Source organism: Ranitomeya imitator, chromosome 4 (genome assembly GCF_032444005.1).
Source record: "Ranitomeya imitator isolate aRanImi1 chromosome 4, aRanImi1.pri, whole genome shotgun sequence".
In the NCBI taxonomy this organism is placed as follows: Eukaryota; Metazoa; Chordata; class Amphibia; order Anura; family Dendrobatidae; genus Ranitomeya; species Ranitomeya imitator.
In genome coordinates, this window is record NC_091285.1 from 621,013,970 (window position 1) to 621,036,403 (window position 22,434).

Below are 22,434 nucleotides of genomic sequence, written 5' to 3' on the forward strand. Positions count from 1 at the left end.
TTGGAAAGTAGACCCCCTAAGGAACTTATCTAGAGGTGTGGTGAGCACTTTGACCCACCAAGTGCTTCACAGAAGTTTATAATGCAGAACCGTAAAAATAAAAAATCATATTTTTTCACAAAAATTATATTTTTGCCCCCAATTTTTTATTTTTCCAAGGGTAAGAGAAGAAATTGGACCTCAAAAGTTGTTGTCCAATTTGTCCCGAGTACGCTGATACCCCATATGTGGCAGTAAACCACTGTTTGGGCGCATGGGAGAGCTCGGAAGGGAAGGAGCGCCGTTTGACTTTTCAATGCAAAATTGACAGGAATTGAGATGGGACGCCATGTTGCGTTTGGAGAGCCACTGATGTGCCTAAACATTGAAACCCCCCACAAGTGACACCATTTTGGAAAGTAGACCCCCTAAGGAACTTATCTGGATGTGTGGTGAGCACTTTGACCCACCAAGGGCTTCACAGAAGTTTATAATGCAGAGCCATAAAAATAAAACAAAATTTTTTTCCCACAAAAATTATTTTTTAGCCCCCAGTTTTGTATTTTCCCTAGGGTAAGAGGAGAAATTGGACCACAAAAGTTGTTGTCCAATTTGTCCTGAGTACGCTGATACCCCATATGTGGGGGGGAACCACCGTTTGGGCGCATGGGAGGGTTCGGAAGGGAAGGAGCGCCATTTGGAATGCAGACTTAGATGGAATGGTCTGCAGGCGTCACATTGCGTTTGCAGAGCCCCTAATGTACCTAAACAGTAGAAACCCCCCACAAGTGACACCATTTTGGAAAGTAGACCCCCTAAGGAACTCATCTTGATGTGTTGTGAGAGCTTTGAACCCCCAAGTATTTCACTACAGTTTATAACGCAGAGCCATGCAAATAAAAAATATTTTTTTTTCCACAAAAATTATATTTTAGCCCCCAGTTTTGTATTTTTCCAAGGTTAGCAGGAGAAATTGGACCCTAAATGTTGTTGTCCAATTTGTCCTGAGTACGCTGATACCCGATATGTGGGGGGGAACCACCGTTTGGGCGCATGGGAGGGCTCGGAAGGGAAGGAGCATCATTTGGAATGCAGACTTAGATGGATTGGTCTGCAGGCGTCACATTGCGTTTGCAGAGCCCCTAATGTACCTAAACAGTAGAAACCCCCCACAAGTGACCCCATATTGGAAACTAGACCCCTCAATGAACTTATCTAGATGTGTTGTGAGAACTTTGAACCCCCAAGTGTTTCACTACAGTTTATAACGCAGAGCCGTGAAAATAAAAAATCTTTTTGTTTTCCCACAAAAATTATTTTTTAGCCCCCAGTTTTGTATTTTCCCAAGGGTAACAGGAGAAATTGGTCCACAAAAGTTGTTGTCCAATTTGTCCTGAGTACGCTGATACCCGATATGTGGGGGGGAACCACCGTTTGGGCGCATGGGAGGGCTCGGAAGGGAAGGAGCATCATTTGGAATGCAGACTTAGATGGATTGGTCTGCAGGCGTCACATTGCGTTTGCAGAGCCCCTAATGTACCTAAACAGTAGAAACCCCCCACAAGTGACCCCATATTGGAAACTAGACCCCTCAATGAACTTATCTAGATGTGTTGTGAGAACTTTGAACCCCCAAGTGTTTCACTACAGTTTATAACGCAGAGCCGTGAAAATAAAAAATCTTTTTGTTTTCCCACAAAAATTATTTTTTAGCCCCCAGTTTTGTATTTTCCCAAGGGTAACAGGAGAAATTGGTCCACAAAAGTTGTTGTCCAATTTGTCCTGAGTACGCTGATACCCCATATGTTGGGGTAAACCCCTGTTTGGGCACACAGGAGAGCTCGGAAGGGAAGGAGCACCGTTTTACTTTTTCAACGCAGAATTGGCTGGAATTGAGATCGGACGCCATGTCGTGTTTGGAGAGCCCCTGATGTGCCGAAACAGTGGAAACCCCCCAATTATAACTGAAACCCTAATCTAAACACACCCCTAACCCTAATTCCAACGGTAACCCTAACCACACCTCTAACCCTGACACACCCCTAACCCTAATCCCAACCCTATTCCCAACTGTAAATGTAATCTAAACCCTAACCCTAACTTTAGCCCCAACCCTAACTGTAGCCCCAACCCTAACCCTAACCCTAATCCTAGCCCTAACCCTAGCCCTAACCCTAGCCCTAACCCTAGCCCTAACCCTAGCCCTAGCCCTAACCCTAGCCCTAACCCTAGCCCTAACCCTAGCCCTAACCCTAGCCCTAACCCTAACCCTAGCCCTAACCCTAGCCCTAACCCTAGCCCTAACCCTAGCCCTAGCCCTAACCCTAGCCCTAACCCTAGCCCTAATGGGAAAATGGAAATAAATACATTTTTTTTTATTTTTCCCTAACTAAGGGGGTGATGAAGGGGGGTTTGATTTACTTTTATAGCGAGTTTTTTAGCGGATTTTTATGATTGGCAGCCGTCACACACTGAAAGACCCTTTTTATTGCAAAAAATATTTTTTGCAATACCACATTTTGAGAGCTATAATTTTTCCATATTTTGGTCCACAGAGTCATGTGAGGTCTTGTTTTTTGCGGGACGAGTTGACGTTTTTATTGAAAACATTTTTGGGCACGTGACATTTTTTTATCGCTTTTTATTCCGATTTTTGTGAGGAAGAATGACCAAAAGCCAGCTATTCATGAATTTCTATTGGGGGAGGCGTTTATACCGTTCCGCGTTTGGTAAAATTGATAAATCAGTTTTATTCTTCGGGTCAGTACGATTACAGCGACACCTCATTTATATCATTTTTTTATGGTTTGGTGCTTTTATACGATAAAAACTATTTTACAGAAAAAATAATTATTTTTGCATCGCTTTATTCTCAGGACTATAACTTTTTTATTTTTTTGCTGATGATGCTGTATGGCGGCTCGTTTTTTGCGGGACAATATGACGCTTTCAGCGGTACCATGGTTATTTATATCTGTCCTTTTGATCGCGTGTTATTCCACTTTTTGTTCGGCGGTATGATAATAAAGCGTTGTTTTTTGCCTCGTTTTTTTTTTTTTTTTTCTTACGGTGTTTACTGAAGGGGTTAACTAGTGGGCCAGTTTTATAGGTCGGGCCGTTACGGACGCGGCGATACTAAATATGTGTACTTTTATTGGTTTTTTTTTTTTATTTAGATGAAGAAATGTATTTATGGGAATAATATTTTTTTTTTTTTTCATTATTTTGGAATATTTTTTTTTATTTTTTTTACACATTTGGAAATTTTTTTTTTTACTTTTTTACTTTGTCCCAGGGGGGGACATCACAGATCAGTGATCTGACAGTTTGCACAGCACTCTGTCAGATCACTGATCTGATAGGAGTGCAGGCTGCTTCACAGTGCCTGCTCTGAGCAGGCTCTGTGAAGCCACCTCCCTCCCTGCAGGACCCGGATCCGCGGCCATCTTGGATCCGGGGCTCGAGCAGGGAGGGAGGTGAGGAGACCCTCGCAGCAACGCGATCACATCGCGTTGCTGCGGGGGGCTCAGGGAAGCCCGCAGGGAGCCCCCTCCCTGCGCGGTGCTTCCCTGTACCGCCGGCACATCGCGATCATCTTTGATCGCGGTGTGCCAGGGGTTAATGTGCCGGGGGCGGTCCGTGACCGCTCCTGGCACATAGTGCCGGATGTCAGCTGCGATAAGCAGCTGACACCCGGCCGCGATCGGCCGCGCTCCCCCCGTGAACGCGGCCGATCGGCTATGACGTACTATCCCGTCCAGGGTCAGATAAGCCCAGGGCACCTCGACGGGATAGTACGTCTAAGGTCACAGAGGGGTTAAGGTACCTTCACACTAAACGACGCTGCAGCGATACCGACAACGATCCGGATCGCTGCAGCGTCGCTGTTTGGTCGCTGGAGAGCTGTCACACAGACAGTTCTCCAGCGACCAACGATCCCGAGGTCCCCGGTAACCAGGGTAAACATCGGGTTACTAAGCGCAGGGCCACGCTTAGTAACCCGATGTTTACCCTGGTTACCATCCTAAAAGTAAAAAAAAAAAAACAAACGCTTCATACTTTCTGGCCGCTGTGCTCACAGTGAGTGCAGGAAAGCACAGCGCCGGAGGACAGACAGCGGAAGGTAAGTATGAAGTGTTTGTTTTTTTTACTTTTAGGAAGGTAACCAGGGTAAACATCGGGTTACTAAGCGCGGCCTTGCGCTTAGTAACCCGATGTTTACCCTGGTTACCAGCGAAGACATCGCTGAATCGGTGTCACACGCCGATTCAGCGTTGTCAGCGGGAGAGCCAGCGACCAAAGAAAGTTCTGGCCCTCTAGCCACGACCAACGACATCACAGCAGGATTTTGATCGCTGCTGCGTGTCAAACTGAACGATATTGCTAGCGAGGACGCTGCAACGTCACGGATCGCTAGCGATATCGTTTAGTGTGAAGGTACCTTTAGTCTGCCTCTTTCTTCAGCTTTGATGCTAGTCAAATGTTCTACTAACTGCAGTAAGTTAATTGCTCCCTGTTGTGAACTGTCCTCCTGCTCCCTCCTCCTCCACTCTCTCTCACCTAGCTTCATTTTATGGACACTTGAATGGTATAAGTTGAATAGAGCAGGTCATATATGACCTTGGTCAGATGTGACATCATTTGAAGCATGACATCAGAAATATACCAGAAATAGTCCAGAAATCGGTCAGAAGGTAAGACTAATCACGGTCTTCTAATTTTAAATTTACCTTTTCTTTTCTTACCCTGCTCTTTAACCATGCTCACATTTGCCCTCACCATTTTTGGTCCACTAATCTGCACTCTCCTTCGCTATCCCCAAATCACTACCCCCCCTCTTTTACCCCCCTACCTTGCTTCAGCTGCAGACCTGCCCCTTAACCTCAGACCTCTCCCACTAAAATATAATATAAGCCGATCACTCTCCTTCACCCACCTGCTTTCCCTTTCTCTGCTTCTTCTCACTGCTGGCAACATATCCCTCAATCCTAATTCCCCCTTCCCCCCCTCATGCATCCCACTAATCCTCACCCCTATACTTCTCACACTAAGAGAAACTACAGCAATCCCTCACACTTAAAATATGTGTCACTGACCCCCAACCCCTGCTTCCTCTCTCTGGAGCACTTTGGAATGCCTGCTCCGTCTGCAACAAGCTCCACGAGATCCATGATCTCTTTACTTTCCGCAACCTTTCCTTCCTGGCCCTCACCGAGACCTGCCTGATGCGCCCCCTCCCCGATACGGCCTTCCCTGCTGCACTGAGTTAAGGTGGCCTCCACTTTACCCACACTCCTCTGGCAACAGACATGGCGGAGGAGTGGGTTTCCTTCTTTCTAAAAACTGCTCCTTCAACCCTATCCAGCTCCCACCCTCCCTTATCCTTCCTTCTTTCGAGGTTCACTCTGTCCGTATCTACTCTCCTTCTAATCTCCAAATGGCTGTCATATACCAACCACCAGGCTCAGCCACTGCCTTCATTGACCAATTCTCCACCTGGCTTCTTCACTTTCTCTCTGCTGACATCCCCACCATCATCATGGGCTACGTTAATATCCTTACTGACAGCCAGCAGCCTTCAAACTCCTGTCTCATCCTTTGAATTTACTCAGTGGTCCTCCACAGCCACCCACACAGACGGACATACACTAGACCTCATCTTCACCCGCCACTGTTCCCTATCTAAATCTCACAACCTCTCCCTTCCCCTATCTGACCACCATCTACTCACCTTCTCATCCTTGTCCTCCTCACCCCCCCCCCCCCCCGATGTCCAGTCACTAGCAGACCCTCGCAGAAACCTCACACACCTAGACATTCACAGACTCTCAGACTCTCTTCTAACTCTGTCCTCCATATCTTCACTCCATGACAACACAGCGCCACCACTTTCTATATCGCTACCCTCACATCAAAGTGCGACAAATCAATAGACAACCCTGGCACAATAATCTCAACAAAAAACTTCGACAAGCATCTAGGGTCACTTCACTGCTTTCAAACAAGCTACCCTTTCCTTCAAATTTGCCCTCACCTCTGCTAAACAGACCTATTTCACAAACCTTGTATCTTCATTATCCTACAACCCAAAACAACTGTTCAGCACATTCAACTCTCTACTTCGGCCACCACTGCCACTTCCAACTCCCCTTATCTCTGCCGTGGACTTTGCCACCTACTTCAATAGTAAGATCGACCAAACAAGGAAAACCTTTACTGTTCCACCACCCCAACCACTCCATATACCAAACCTCTGCGTTTTCCTAATAACCTCCCTCTCCAACATCACTGAAGGAGAGCTTACTCACTTCCTTTCCAAATCACACCTCATCACCTGTGCACTTGACCCCATCCCATCTGCTCCCCAACCTTACTAACACGCTAATTACAGCCCTAACCCATCTCTTCAACCTATTGCTACCTTCTGGTACCTTACCCTGATGAAGCTGTCTTGAACAGCGATATGCGTAGGGCTCTCCCTCCGTTGCCCTTCACTTGCTGGCTGCCCAGTTCTTGCTATATTTTCTCTATATTTTGTGAGCCTTCTGTCTGGATCACCTTCTAGCTGCCGCAGCATGTTCCCCTGTTATGCTCGGGACGGGTGACAGCCGTGCTCCTTCTTCCTATTTGGGGTAATTATTTGGCCGTATTTGCTTGTGCCCTACTCATTATATACCAGGAGGACTATTTGCTGTGGGTAAGCTGCAGCCTGACAGGGTTTTGCTATCGACAGATATATCTTTTGCTGGTCAGGACAGGGCGGATTTTTGCCAGTAACTATTTATATGTGTATACTATCTGCCATATTTGAAGCATGTTTTCCACTACTATATGGAAGTATTGTGTATTGGGCAGTGTTGGGCACACGTATATGGAGGGAGTTTTGTATGTATGGCTTTAATTGTTTTTATAGGTTACCAATAAAGCTTGTTTGACTCATTATAACTTTTGGTGGTGTGCATACATTATAGTGGCTTTCCTTTTCTTGTTTATTATCTCTTCTGGTACCTTCCCCTCTGCCTTCAAACATGCCACCATCACACCCATCCTCAAAAAACTAACCTTGACCCAACTGCTATGCCCAGCTATCGCCCCATATCAATGCTCCCATTCGCTTCCAAACTCCTTGAGCATGTCCATTCTCAACTTTCCTCCCACCTCTCATCTAACTCTCTCCTTGACAACCTCCAATCTGGCTTCCACCAGAACCACTCCACCGAAACTGCCCTGACCAAAATTACTAATGACTTACATCCAAAGCTAACAGTTCTCCATCCTCCTCCTTCTCGACTTGTTGGCATCAATGACCTTGCCCTGTCCTGGATTGCCTCATACCTTTCCGACCGCACATTTAGCGTTTCCCACTCCCACACTACCTCGTCATCCCGCCCTCTCGCTGTTGGTGTCCCTCAAGGCTCTGTCCTGGGGCCCCTACTTTTTTCCATCTATACCCTTGGCTTAGGACAACTCAAAGTCCCATGGCTTCCAGTACCACCTGTATGTGGACGACACTCAGATCTACCTCTCTGGCCCAGATTTCACCTCTGTGCTGTCCAGAATCCCGGAGTGTCTTTCAGCCATATCCTCCTTCACCTCTCGCATCCTAAAACTCAATGTAGACAAAGCCAAACTCATCATCTTTCCTCCATCTAGCGTATCTCCCCTACCCAACCTATCTACTATGGTAAATGGCATCACGCTCTTTCCCGCACCTGAAAACCGCTGCCTCGGGGTAACTCTCGACTCTGCCCTGTCCTTCAAACCGCACGTCCAAATTCTTGCCACGTCCTGTCGCCTCCAACTCAAAAATATTTGCAGAATCTGTCCCTTCCTCATGCCCCTACTAAAATTCTTCTGCATGCCCTCATCATCTCCCGTCTTGATTACTGCAACACCCTCCTCTGTGGCCTCCCCGCTAACTCTCTTGCACCACTCCAGTCTGTCCTCAACTCTGCTGCCCGACTAATCCACCTCTCGTTACTCCCCTGCTTCTCCCCTCTGCAATCCCCTCCACAGGCTCCCAATTCCCCAACGAATCCAGTTCAAACTACTAACACTGACCTACAAAGCCATCCACAACCTGCCCCCTTCCTATATCTCTGAACTAATCTCCCAATATCTTCCCTCACGTAATCTCCGATCCTCCCAAGACCTCCTACTCTCCTCCACACTTATTCATTCATTCCTCACACAACCGCCTTCAAGATTTATCCCGAATATCCCCCATCCTCTGGAATCCAACGCCTTAACACGTCCGATTAACACATCACCACAGGTACCCCTACAACCCGGACCCGCAGCCCTGACTGGGATCACTTTTCTTGCTTTAGCCTCCAAGCATTCCACGCATCGTCCAGTGTTCTCTCCTGTTGGAGCCTGCTTATCTCAATTGTCTGTCCCGTCTCTGCGGGGTCCTTCTTTACCATACCTTTCTCTACAACAAGTGAGGTTTGACAAAGGCCCGCCTTGGGGCCGAAACGTTACCTCTACGCTACTATACTTCTGTGGTGAATTCAATAAACTACTCTCCTTCTTTGCATTTGAAAAAACTCCAAATATTTGTGTGCGGCTGTTTTTCTATGAATCGATTATCCAACACCCTCGGATCCTTCAGACGGAACCAGAAAACCCATCTCTTCAGGAAAGCTTACAGCCTGCAATAACCATTCTGCCGCCTAACCACCACCAGAACTGCTGCACCCTCAACCTTCTGTCACTTCCCCATTATCCCGTAGGATGTAAGTCTGCAAGGACAGGGTCCTCTCCCCTCTGTACCAGTCTGTCATCGTAAATATGTTTACTGTAAGTGATATCTATAACTTTGTATGTAACCCCTTCTCATGTACAGCACCATGGAATTAATGGTGCTTGTAGTGGAATATGTATATGTATGGCTGTATGACCAGCAGTAAATTAACATCTGTCCCGAGACTGCAGCTCTTCACAAAGGTGTTATTCACAACCTATGTTATTCTGGGAAAGGCAGTTTCCTGGCTCCAGTCACCCCAGTGGGCCTTGCTGAGAACACACAGAATTGGAAACACTTCACACATTCTGGCTCCTTTGAACTGACATGCCAATAGCAGCATGACACTATTTACTATGAGACAAGTCACACAAATAGTGTTCAAAGAAAAATAATGTATTCATATTCATTGGTAAAATAGCCGGGATACAGTCACAAACCAAGGATTAGAATATTAACCTGAGAGGCTGGTTTAGAAATTTGACCTCCAGGTTGACTCTATAAATTAGGCATTTCCACATAGAAAGATGTTCACAGTGAGGGCAACCAAGCTGATGTGATCCATTCCATATTTCCTCCTCCCTGAGGCAATGTTCCGCAACTTTGAGGACTGTTTTTTCCAGCAGGACAATGCGCCATGCCACACAGCTAGGTCAATGAATGTGTAGATGAAGAACCACCACATCAAATCCTTGTAATGGCCAGCCCAATCTCCTGACCTGAACCACATTGAAAACCTCTGGAATGTAATCAAGAGGAAGATGGATAGTCACAAGCCATAAAACAAAGAAGAACTGCTTAAAGGGAATCGGTCACCTACCTTTTCATATATAAGCTTCAGCCACCACCATCAGGGGCTTATCGACAGCATTCTGTAATGCTGTCGATAAGCCCCGATGTAACCTGAAAGATAGGTAAAACAAGATAGATTATACTCATCTGGGGGCGGTCCAGTGCAGTCTGGTCCGATGGGCGTCGCAGTCCAGCGCCTCCCACCTTCATGCAATGATGCCCTCTTCCTTGGTTCCTGTTGCGGCTCCTGCGCAGACGTACTTTATCTGCCCTGGTGAGGGCCGAGCAAAGTACTGCAGTTCACAGGCGCTGGGAAAGGTTTGAGAAGCCCAGAGCCTGCGCACTGCAGTACTTTGTGCTTCCTTCAACAGGGCAGATAAAGTATGCCTGCACAGGAGCCGCAACTGGAAGCAAAGAAGAGGACGTCATCGCATAAAGAAGGGAGGCGCCGGACCCGGACCGAGAAGCCCATCAGACCGGACCCCCCCCCCAGGTGAGTATAATATAACTTGTTTTTCTTGTCTCAGGTTACATCGGGGGCTTATCTACAGCATTACAATATGATGTAGATGAACCCCTGATGGTGGTGGCCGAAGCTTATAGACGAAAAAGTAGGTGACATTTCCTTTAAATTTTTGTACCAGGAGTCACCCAAGGTCACCCAAAAGCAGTGTGAAAGACTTGTGGAAAGCATGCCAAGACGCAAGAAAGCTGTGAATAGAAAAGGAAAAAATGCTGCTACATTTTCAAACCTCCTAAAATAATAACAAAATAAAATAACATTTTACAAATGGTGCCAATTTAAAGCAGACATGAGGGAAATGTTATTTATTAATATTCTGCTATGGTACGACTATTTGTATTAAGGGATAATCATTCAAAGTTTGAAAATTGCAGTTTTTTTACATTTTTGTCAAATTTCTGTGTTTTTTTTATAAATAAACACAAAACATAACACCTAAATTTACCATTATCAAAGTACAATGTGTCACGAAAAGAGTCTCCAAATCACTGGGATATGTTAAAGCATTTTATAGTTATTACCACATAAAGTGACACTGGGCAGATTTTAAAAATTGGCCCGCTCACTAAGGGGATAAATATCTGCATGTAACATATAAAGAAATACGTACGCTACTCACCTGGTAGCAGTGTTTTTTCAGGAGCCATGACAGCACAACGAGAGAGGGGATCCGCCCTTCAGGGACAGGAAACCTCAGACATAAAAGGGCGGCACCTCACTCACCCGCCAGTTGGTTTACAGAGTATGAAAGGACCTTCTAGGTTAGTAGCACATAAACAATATTAATATATGGTACAATTCACCCAGTGAATAAACTTAGGAATTTCTCTAAAGGAAGTGTTGAACCCATAAGCAAAGAGGGTAGGGAATATAAGGGTGCTGTCATGGCTCCTGAAAAAACACTGCTACCAGGTGAGTAGCGTACGTATTTATTCAGTCGCCATGACAGCACAACGAGAGACTTTCAGAGAAGTGAAAAGGTGACTAGGGAGGGATAATAGCTTCCAGCACCCTTCTCCCAAACGTGAGGTCGGAGGAGCCACCTAGATCTAATCTATAGTGTCTAAGAAAGGTGGATGGAGAAGACCATGTGGCCGCCTTACAGATGTCCTCAATCGATACTTCTGCTCTCTCAGCCCAGGATGTGGCTACCGCACGAGTGGAGTGAGCCTTTATACCTTCTGGAATCTCCACGCCACCTGCGGTATAAGCAAGAGATATCGCCTCCCTAATCCATCTGGCTAGGGTATTTTTTGATACTCTAAGTCCCTTCCTAACCCCCTGGTAGGATAAAAATAATGCGTGGTCTTTTTTCCAGGTGTCTGTTACTGAAATGTATTTAAGAAGGCACCTACGTACGTCCAAACAATGAAATCTCTGCTCCTTATTGTTAGAGGGATTAGGACAAAATGAAGGTAGGATCACCTCCTGGGATCTATGAAATTTTGAGGCAACCTTTGGAAGATAAAGAGGGTCAGGCCTCATCACCACTCTATCTTCCAAAAATTGCATATATGGACGTTGCCTGGATAATGCCTGAAGATCACTAACCCTTCTTGCCGATGTAAGAGCAACTAAGAGGGCTGTTTTGACCGACAGGATCTTGATCGGGACAGAGTCAATCGGCTCGAACGGAGCTTGTGTTAGAGCTGAGAGCACAAGATTTAGGTCCCATGGAACTATTCTCTGTTTAACAACCGGCCTGGATCTGGTGACCGCTTTGAAAAACCTTGTTATCCAGCGATTACTGGCTATGTTGGAATTATATAGTGCCCCTAGAGCTGAAACCTGAACTCTAAGGGTGCTGGTGGCTAAGCCTAACTCTAGGCCCTTCTGTAAAAATTCTAGGATCTGAGCAATATCAGGTTTTTGATCGATTTGTGCTCCTGAACTTGATAGGAACTTCCTCCATACCCTAACATAAATGCTAGTCGTGGAGGCTTTCCTACTTTTAAGTAGAGTATTTACAAGATTCTGGGAGAATCCCTTTCCTTTCAGAAGTGACCTCTCAAGTTCCACGCTGTCAGGTGCAAGTTGGTTACTCGTGGATGGAAGACTGGACCCTGGGAAAGGAGGTCCGGTATTTCTGGGAGGATCCATGGTTGGGAAATGGACATGCTTCTCAACCATGGGAACCAAGACCTTCTGGGCCAGAATGGGGCTATTAAAACCACTCGGGCTCCGTCTTCCCGAATTTTCCTCAGAACTATAGGAATGAGATTCAGAGGAGGGAAAGCGTAGGCGAGATTGAAATTCCAGGGGATCAGAAGAGCGTCGACTGCGTACGGGTTGTCCCTTGGGTCTAGGGAACAGAATTGATGGAGTTTCTTGTTTCCTCGACTGGCAAACAGATCTATCTCTGGACATCCCCACAACCGCACGATCTGATTGAAGACAGCCGGTTTTAGAGACCAGTCCCCTTGTTTGAGCTCGTTGCGGCTTAAGTAATCGGCCATGGTATTTAGATTTCCCTTTATATGAAGGGCCGTAAGGGAGAGCAGGTGATTTTCGGCCATCTGAAAGATATGATTTGTAACGTTCATTAATGACCTAGACCGTGTACCTCCTTGGTGGTTCACATAAGCAACGGTCACCTGGTTGTCAGAGAGTATCCTAACATGTCTACCCTGCAGAGGTATAAGGAACCTATCTAAGGCGCGTTCCACCGCCATCAATTCCTTCAGATTGGAGGACGTGTCTCGCTCAGAATGGGACCACAGACCCTGAATGCAATTGCCCTCCCAGTGTGCTCCCCACCCCGTGGGGCTAGCATCCGTTGTTATTACCCGTGATATCTGATATGTCCAAGGTACCCCTTTACGCAGATTAGGGATGTGTGTCCACCACCTTAGTGAACCCGTGGCCTCTACAGATAGGGAAAAATTTTTGTCAAGGTTAGCGCCCAGACGCCGAAAATTATGCAGAACATCCCATTGCAGAGCCCTGGAGTGAAACTGTGCCCACATCACCGCCGGAAAACAAGAAGTAAGTGAACCTAAGAGTGACATAGCACTTCTTAGGGAAACTACGGGATTACTAATTGCTCTGGAGGCCAGCCGGTGAATAGTATCAACTTTTGAGTCTGGCAGGCGACATTCCTGCTGAGCTGAATCCACAGTAAGACCCAAGAACTGCTGTGATGTTGAGGGCTGAAGACGCGACTTTTTGAGATTGATAATCCATCCTAAGTTGTGTAACGCCGCCATCACTTTCCCCAACTGTTCTTTACAGTGTACCTCTGAGCGCCCAACGATCAATAAATCATCCAGATAGGGAATTATTAGTATATTTTGCTCATGAAGGTGTGCCATTAACCTCCACCATAATCTTAGTGAACACCCGAGGTGCGACTGCAACACCAAAGGGGAGTGCCCGATATTGAAAGTGCTCCACTGTGCCGGCAAGAGAAATCGCCACCCTGAGAAAGCGCTGATGAGTTGCATGTATCGGGACATGATAATAGGCGTCTTTCAGATCTAAGACAACCATGAAGCAATTGTGAAAAAGAAGCTTTATTGCCGACTTCACAGATTCCATTTTAAAGGATGGGACCAGCAGGAATACATTCAGGCCCTTCAGATTGATGATGGTACGATAAGATCCATCTGGCTTCTTTACCAGGAATAAAGGGGAGTAAAACCCCGTACCTTGTTCCTCCGTAGGTACTTTAACGAGAACCCCCTTTTTTTGGAGATCTCGAACCTCTGACTCCAACGCCAACTGTTCTGCGGGAGAAGAACGGATAGGAGTTAATTTGAATTTTTCCAGGGGGGTATGGTGGAATTGGAACTTTAGCCCCTCTTTAATGATACTGAGTATCCATGGACTATTGGTGATTTTTACCCAGGCTGGGTAGAAGGCCAAAAGCCTACCGCCCACCTGGGCCGCCAGTCATTGATGCTTTTTAGAGTCTCTAGAAGAGTTAAACATGTAACCTCTACCTCTTCTCCTGTAAGAGTTGTATCTGGTCGATTCTCTATTTGAATCCCTGTCCGATCTTCGGCGATATGGCCCTCCTCTATTATAGTCCCGTCTATAGAAGGGTCTTGTTAGGAGAGGGAATCGCTTCTTACTGTCACCTGCTTTTTCTAGAAGCTCATCCAGCACTGGGCCAAACAAATGAACCCCCTCACAGGGGATGCCACATAGTTTTGATCTGGCCTGCAAGTCTCCTGGCCAGCATTTTATCCAAAGAGCCCTACGGGCCGCATTGGACAGTGCTGATGACCTTGCCGCTAGCCTAACAGAATCGGCTGACGCATCCGCAAGGAAGGCTGCTGCATCCTGAATCATAGACATGGAAGATAGGATCTCGCTCCTAGGAACCTTATCCTTGAGCTGGTCTTCTAGATTACCCAGCCATACCATCAACGACCGGGCAGTGCAGGTGGCCGCAATCGCTGGTCTCAGGGAACCCGCTGATGCTTCCCAAGCTCCTTTAAGGAATACCTCAGCTTTCCTATCAAGCGGGTCTTTTAGGCTCCCCAGATCCTCAAACGGAAGAGACGTCTTTTTACATGCTTTAGCCACCGCCGCATCCAGTTTCGGGACCTTGTCCCAGGAGGAAGAAGCTTCTTCCTCAAAGGGATATCTTCTTTTGAACGCTGGTGGGAGAGACCCCTTCCTTTCGGGTTTTTTCCATTCTCTCGTAATCAGAGACTTAACTTTATCAACTACGGGAAATACTCTTCTGGATTTGCGATCTATGCCTTTAAACATTATATCCTGGATGGAACATTCCGCCTGGGCCTCCTCAATGCCCATAGTGCTATTGACAGCTTTGACTAAGCGGTTAACCCTGTCCAGTGATAGACAGGTTCGACTAGATTCCACGTCCTCTGATGATGACGACGGATGAGAATCCGAACTCACACCACCCGTGTCTGAATCCACATCCGAGGCTGGGGATAATATCTCCTTCCTCTTTTTTGAAACTGTCTTCTGAGACCTTATGGAATCTCTGACCTCCTGTCTAACCAGATCCCTAAGAGTAGACGTAAGGTCAGGGGTCTCGTCCTCCATTAATTGTTGAATGCAGATGCTGCACAATTTCTTTTTACGTCCATCCGGAAGAGGTTCCGTACAGATGGCACACTCTCTATGTTTGGATTTGGACACAGATTTCCTCCCCTAATAAGGAGAGAGGGAATACAAGGAGGGACAGCTATCAGAAATGTACTTTCACGAAGCTCACTTACCCATCCCTGCAGTGAATGGTACCGTGATCGGGGGGTCCTTCTTAGCCGGAGATTCCTTACGGCCAGAGGACTTAGTTGATTTCTGAGTTTCTTTGGCTCTACCAGCGCGACTACTGCCACTAGAACGCCGCTGGGAGCTGCTCAAAGGTTGTTCAGGTAACTGCTGCTGCTCACCGCCCAGCTGCGGTGTTCCTTCCAGAGACTCCATTCCAAGATGGTGGACAGGAACAATGTTGAGGCCTCAGTGCAGCGTTTAAATCTATCCCCCTGGGTACCACCCCCGGATGGGGGGTCAGCAGGAACATCCCTCGGTGCACCGCTAATTGGTACTGCCCCCGCTAGCGCCCGTAGAGCGCCAGACACCCTGAGGCCAAAATCCCCCCCTGCGACGCCGGGCGCCGCCATTAGCCAGGATAAGACGCTACCGCGCATGCGCGGCCGCGTCATCGCCCCGCGCCGCACCCGCGTCATCAGGACACGCCCCTTCCGGACGCGGCCGCGGCGCTGAGAGCAGACGCGCCGAACAAGGACGGCCGCGCTCACCTAGCCACCGCAGACCCCAGCAGCAGCGGCGGACCGACCCCAGGAGCTCCGGCAGATGCGCACCATTGGGCCTCACGTACCAGGTGAACAGCGGCACCACAGAAGTCAAGCCCCCCGCTTAGGGCTGCTTCCTCCTGCTGTCACCTACACAGACAGTCCCCCTGCAGTGTGGTGCTTCCATCCCCCTGATCAGGCCGAGGTAGGGGACCCCCGCTACCTGCATCGGCCTGTCAGGAGTGGGATAGCTTCTATCTTCAACCCTCTTCTCTGGGCCTGTCTGAAGAGGTTCCACTGTCAGGGACAGGAAACCAACTGGCGGGTGAGTGAGGTGCCGCCCTTTTATGTCTGAGGTTTCCTGTCCCTGAAGGGCGGATCCCCTCTCTCGTTGTGCTGTCATGGCGACTGAATAAATGTACTATAATTTTGCTGTGTATACTAAAGGACTTCTCAATCTTCATTTGATGAAGTGGTCCTTTGTCTTATAATACACTAGGCCTGAGAAAAATTATGAGGGGGTGAGAATATGACTCTTCTTTGCACATGTATGCAAATTACACCAAACTAAGTTTTTCATGGAGTAATATTTGTTATACTGTTTGACTTTCCCCATGACTTACCCCTCTGGGTCCATCAATAGTGAGCAGAGGAAATCCTAAACAGACCACGGCTGTCACATATTCCATGAGAGAAACCTGAACAAAGCAAAATAGTAAATAAATGTAATGCCAAGGTTTGTACGGAGCAGACTGCTTCATAAATGAGGATTAGAAAATATGAACAAAATCGCAAAGGAGTAGTGTGGGGTCTCATAAATTTTAGAAACAGCAGGACAGCTGGCTATGCAACAAGTTACACAGAGTCTACAACAGAAAGGTAGAAAAATGTTCTAAATATTTAGAAAGTTACTTAGTTTTGCATTTAGGAAGCAAATGGACAATAAAAAGATCAGCGTTTAGTTAGTTGTCCACAGACTTAAATGTGTAAAGACGTCATACTCACATGACAGGCAACTAAAGCTCCAGTATTCCACCCAATCAAAATCACAGGCTTGTGAGGAAAATGGTTGTGGATCTGTATGGAGACCAAAATAATGATAAATATGCAACTGCTGCTATAGTTGTTAAAAAGCAAACAAAAAAATTACGTTTAGGACACGTTAGCTGTACTATCCTTTTCTTCCCTCAGAAACAATGACGGATTCTTGTTCGTTCACAATTTTCCTAGTGTACTACTCAGTTGTCTCAATTATGGTTTAATGAATGTACCAGAAAAAAAGCAGACACAAAATCACATACGGTAGATCTTTTTGCTTAGGTACCAGCTTTCCACATGGAAACTATGAACTTTATGTCCATTTTAAAGATCAGTTTAGAAAAAAATCCCAAGACAAACTGTCCACAAAGGCATAAAAACACTTGATGGAAAGAAGACATCAATTCAGTTCTGAGATATGATGTACCTCAATAACTTTTCCTCGTAATCCAGCAATCATGTTTTCGAGGCACTGCAATGAGGTTAGCCCAGTACCACTGTTAACCAGTTGGGAACCAACAGGAATGACCTAAAAGTAGTAGAAAGAAATCATGTAATCACTGACTATTGTTATCGAATGGTGTGAATAAACTCCAAGAAAAGTGAACAATTCAACCCATTGTACAAGATTACACATTATCACCTACCAAAAGAATAGGTGACAATTGCTAATCTCTGGAGATGCCAGCCACAGGCATGGGTGTAATGGTACCTTCACACATAACGATATTGTTAACGATATCGTTGCTTTTTGTGACGTAGCAACGATATCGTTAATGAAATCGTTATATGTGACAGCGACCAACGATCAGGCCCCTGCTGGGAGATCGTTGGTCGCTGAATAAAGTCCAGAACTTTATTTCGTCGCTGGACTCCCTGGAGACATCGCTGGATCGGCGTGTGTGACACCGATCCAGCGATGTCTTCACTGGTAACCAGGGTAAACATCGGGTAACTAAGCGCAGGGCCGCGCTTAGTAACCTGATGTTTACCCTGGTTACCATCCTAAAAGTAAAAAAAAACAAACACTACATACTTACCTACAGCCGTCTGTCCTCCAGCGCTGTGCTCTGCACTCCTCCTGTACTGTCTGTGAGCGTCGGTCAGCCGGAAAGCAGAGCGGTGACGTCACCGCTCTGCTTTCCGGCCGCTGTGCTCACAGCCAGTACAGGAGGAGAGCAGAGCACAGCGCTGGAGGACAGACAGCTGTAGGTAAGTATGTAGTGTTTGTTTTTTTTTACTTTTAGGATGGTAACCAGGGTAAACATCGGGTTACTAAGCGCGGCCCTGCGCTTAGTTACCTGATGTTTACCCTGGTTACCGGGAACGTTGGTCGCTGGAGAGCGGTCTGTGTGACAGCTCTCCAGCGACCAAACAGCGACGCTGCAGCGATTCGGATCGTTGTCGGTATCGCTGCAGCGTCGCTAAATGTGAAGGGGCCTTAATAAGTCCAAAGATAATGGTTAGCATACAGGGCTCCTGTAGATGTAGATGCTGGAGATAGCGTACAGGGCTCCTGTGACTAAGACATTGTTATATTGCTACAGACTCTTAGGCTAGGTTCACACTGCGTTGTGTGAACCCGTTAAACGGACTACGTTACACCGTGTAACGTAGTCCGTTAACGTCGCTTTGCTAGTGCACGCCCACAATGGGCGTGTGCTAGCGATGTGCCGTCATTTGAGTGACGGACCTCGAACGCTGCTTGCGGCAAACGCGATCCCTTTTGGGAAATTGCGTTAGCGCAGTCCGTTCGCCTATGCGCTAAATGGATTGCCCCAACGCAATGTGAACCTAGCCTTAGGTTTCCAATGGGTAACTATATCAGTAATATAATGCAGCATACATTGGGTACGGAAAGTATTCAGACCCCTTGAAATTTTTCACTGTTTCATTGCAGCCATTTGGTAAATTCAAAAAAGTTCATTTATTTTCTCAATGTACACTCTGTACCCCATCTTGACTGAAAAAAAAAACAGAAATGCAGTAATTTTTGCAAATTTATTAAAAAACAAAAACTGAAATATCACATGGTCATAAGTATTCAGACCCTTTGCTCAGTATTGAATAGAACCATCCTTTTAAACTAGCACAGCCATGAGTCTTCTTGGGAATGATGCAACAAGTTTTTCACACCTGGATTTGGGGATCGTCTGCCATTCTTCGTTGCAGATCATCTCCAGTTCCATTAGGTTGGATGGTGAACGTTGGGACAGCCATTTTCAGGTCTCACAAGACATGCTCAATTGGGTTTAGGTTAGGGCTCTGGCTGGGCGAGTCAAAAAAGGTCACACAGTTGTTCTGAAGCCACTCCTTTGTTATTTTAGCTGTGTGCTTAGGGTCATTGTCTTGTTGGAAGGTGAACCTTCGGCCAAGTCTGAGGTCCCAGAGCACTCGAAGAGGTTTTCATCCAGGATATCTCTGTACTTGGCCGCATTCATGCTTCCTGCAATGACAATCAGTCGTCCTATCCCTGCAGCTGAAAAACACCCCCATAGCATGATGCTGCCACCACCATGTTTCACTGTTGGGATTGTATTGGGCAGGTGATGAGCAGTGCCTGGTTTCCTCCACACAAATCGCTTAGAATTATCACCAAAAAGGTCTATCTTCATCACATCAGACCAGAGAATCTTATTTCTCATAGTCTTGGAGTCCTTCATGTATTTTTAGCAAACTGTATCCAGGCTTTCATGTCTTGCACTGAGATGAGGCTTTCGTCGGGCCACTCTGTCATAACGGCCTGACTGGTGGAGGGCTGCAGTGATAGTTGACTTTGTGGAACTGTCTCCCATCTCCCTATTGCATCTCTGGAGCTCAGCCACAGTGATCTTGGGGTCCTTCTTTAGCTCTCTCACTCACCACGGCTCTTCTCCCGCAATTGCTCAGTTTGGCTGGATGGCCAGGTCTGGGAAGACTTCTGGTGGTCCCAAGCTTCTTCCATTTAAGGATTATGGAGGCCACTGTGCTCTTAGGAACCTTGAGTACCTCAGAAATTCTGTTGTAACCTTGGCCAGATCTGTGCCTTGCCACAATTCTGTCTCTGAGCTCCTTGGCCAGTTCCTTTGACCTCATGATCCTCATTTGGTCTGACATGCACTGTGAGCTGTGAGGTCTTGTATGTGTGCGCCTTTCCAAATCAAGTCCTTTCAGTTTAATTAAACACAGCTTGACTCCAATGAAGGAGTAGAACCATCTCAAGGAGGATCACAATGAAATGGACAGCATGTGACAAATATGAGTGTCTGAGCAAAGGGTCTGAATACCTATGACCATGTGATATTTCAGTTTTTCTTTTATATTAAATTTGCAAAATGTTTTACATTTCTGTTTTTTTTTTTTTCAGTCAAGATGGAGTGCAGAGTGTACATTAATGAGAAAAAAAATAACTTTTTTTGTATTTACCAAATGGCTGCAATGAAACAAAGAGTGAAAAATTTAAAGGGGTCTGAATACTTTCCATACCCACTGTATCTTAAAGGGAGTATCCGTCCTCCAGCCTAATGAAAACCTATTTTCTACTACAGAATTCATACGCACAGGATTATGCAAGTAACAAAAAGTCATCATCAATCCACAGCCAAAGTGATAATTTTAAGATCTGGGGTGTGACCACTGAGATGCACATCGATTATACCAGAATGAGGCCTTTTTGGATGAATTGGAAGTGTGCATGCTTGACAGCCACTCCATTTAAAAGGGGAGGAAAAGTACTCTGCTCTAGTAATCGCAGGGGGTATTAAGTCGTAACACCCTCGATCTAAAAGTTATCACCTATGCTGAGGATTGGCGATAACTTGCTGATATTGGACTACCCCATTAATATAGTGTGTTACCAGTTTAGGACAATCATCCATTAGCCAGAACACATGAGCAATTATAGTAGAGGAGTGATGACCCAACAAAATGGCACATTGCATGGCTATCCTTACTAGCACTACATAATGGCAAATGTTCCCTTTAATGCAGGAGAAATTAAGTATGTGCTGCAGTGTTTCCGCACAAAGAACAGGTGATCTCGAGTAGAGTGAATTTCTTCGGGTCCCTGCTTATTTTGCAAGCTATAGTGCTTGCTGAATAAGGTGCAGAGGGAACCCGGATACATGGAGCGCGCTGGCTAATCAGCGCCGCAGCTGCATGTGTTGCGAATGTGTCACTGTCGCAGCACATGCATGAACAGTCCAACACACAGGCTTTCCATGCATGTGCTGTGACAGTGACACAGCTGCGACACATGTAGTTGGGGCACCGATCAGCTGATCTGCCGTAGCGATCCAGGAACCCGGGTTCCCTCTGCAGCTTATATGGTAAGCACTATAGCTTGCCGAATGAGTGGAGTGCTCAACTCTATGCTTGAGGTCTTTGGAGCTTCCACCCTATGATCAGATTTCATTCAGGGACTCATTTCATAAAGTAATGCCAGGTTGAACCTACAACCCAGTTTCCCAGTTTATCTGTAATAGATCATGAGAAGCTGAACAGATTATTGATCAATAGATTTGTGATAACTTGAAATTAATTTATTTTTTTAAATTCCTGGGTTAGGAGTTCAGTCAATGGTGGACAGCCTTCCCTAAATAAATGTGTATGTGAGATAACTCACTTTTTGAGTTAATGTTTCAATTGTGAAAGGATTTTTAACCCATACACAACATTTACAGAATATATACATCATAAAAGGGAAGGACTTCCAGACCAATCAAGGACATATACATCACGGCGATTGCCACTGGGTGTCCAGCGAACATCATAGCTGACACCCGGCTCTCACTGCCAGGAGAGGTGCCAGCACTGATCCCGGCAGCTTAACCCCCTAAATGATGCAACCAATATCAAATCACAACATTTAGAAGGGAGGGAGAGGGAGCTCTCCGCCGATTGGTGCCCCCGTGACATCATCGCGAGGGCCAGATCATTGCCATGGTGACCAGAGGTCGTTTTGATGACATCTGGGTCACTAGGATAAGGCAAGCCCCTAAGGGGGGCTGCCAATGCTAGTGCACTGCAATGCTTTATACAAGAGATCAGACTGCTGAAAGTTAAAGTCCAATAAAAGGAGTTTGTAAAAAAAAAAAAAAAAAAAATTATGTAAATTGTACTCATAAATAAGTATTTTTATGTAAAAAAAAACAAACAAAATTAAAAAAGCACACATATTTGGAAATTGCCACATCAGGTATGCCCTGACCTAGAAAACGGTCACACTGGTCAACCCAGTCAGTGAATACTGAAAAAATAATAATAATGATGCAAAATACAATGCTTTTTCATCATACCGCCGAACAAAAAGTGGAATAAAACGCGATCAAAAAGACAATTGGAAATAAAAATTGTATCACTGAAAACATTATCTTGTCCTGCAGAAAAGAAGCCACCATACAGCTCCATCAGTAGAAAAGTAAAAAAAAGTTATAGCTCTCACAATACAGCGATGCAAAAAAAAAAAAATAAAAAAAAAAAAAAAAGCTTCCATAAAATAGTGTTAATTGTGTAAAAGTGCCAAAACATAAAACAAATGATAAAAAATATGGTATCGCTGTAATCGTACTGACCAGAGGAACAAAGCTGCATTATCAATTTTACAACATGCGGAATGACTTTAAAAAAAAAAAAAAAACACC

General features: G+C 45.9%; 1 protein-coding gene across 4 annotated transcripts in view; it reads right to left on the bottom strand.

The window, feature by feature from the left end:
• The window catches only part of KANSL3 (KAT8 regulatory NSL complex subunit 3), a 170,791-nt gene that overhangs the window by 108,584 nt on the left and 39,773 nt on the right, over window positions 1–22,434 (bottom strand). For all 4 annotated transcript variants that reach the window (XM_069766622.1, XM_069766621.1, XM_069766620.1 and 1 more), the window contains exons 8-10: window positions 17,241–17,342; window positions 16,781–16,852; window positions 16,399–16,473 (exon numbers count right to left, since the gene is read on the bottom strand). In XM_069766622.1, coding sequence (XP_069622723.1) covers window positions 16,399–16,473; window positions 16,781–16,852; window positions 17,241–17,342 — 249 coding nt within the window. The remainder of the gene's footprint in view (window positions 1–16,398; window positions 16,474–16,780; window positions 16,853–17,240; window positions 17,343–22,434) is intronic.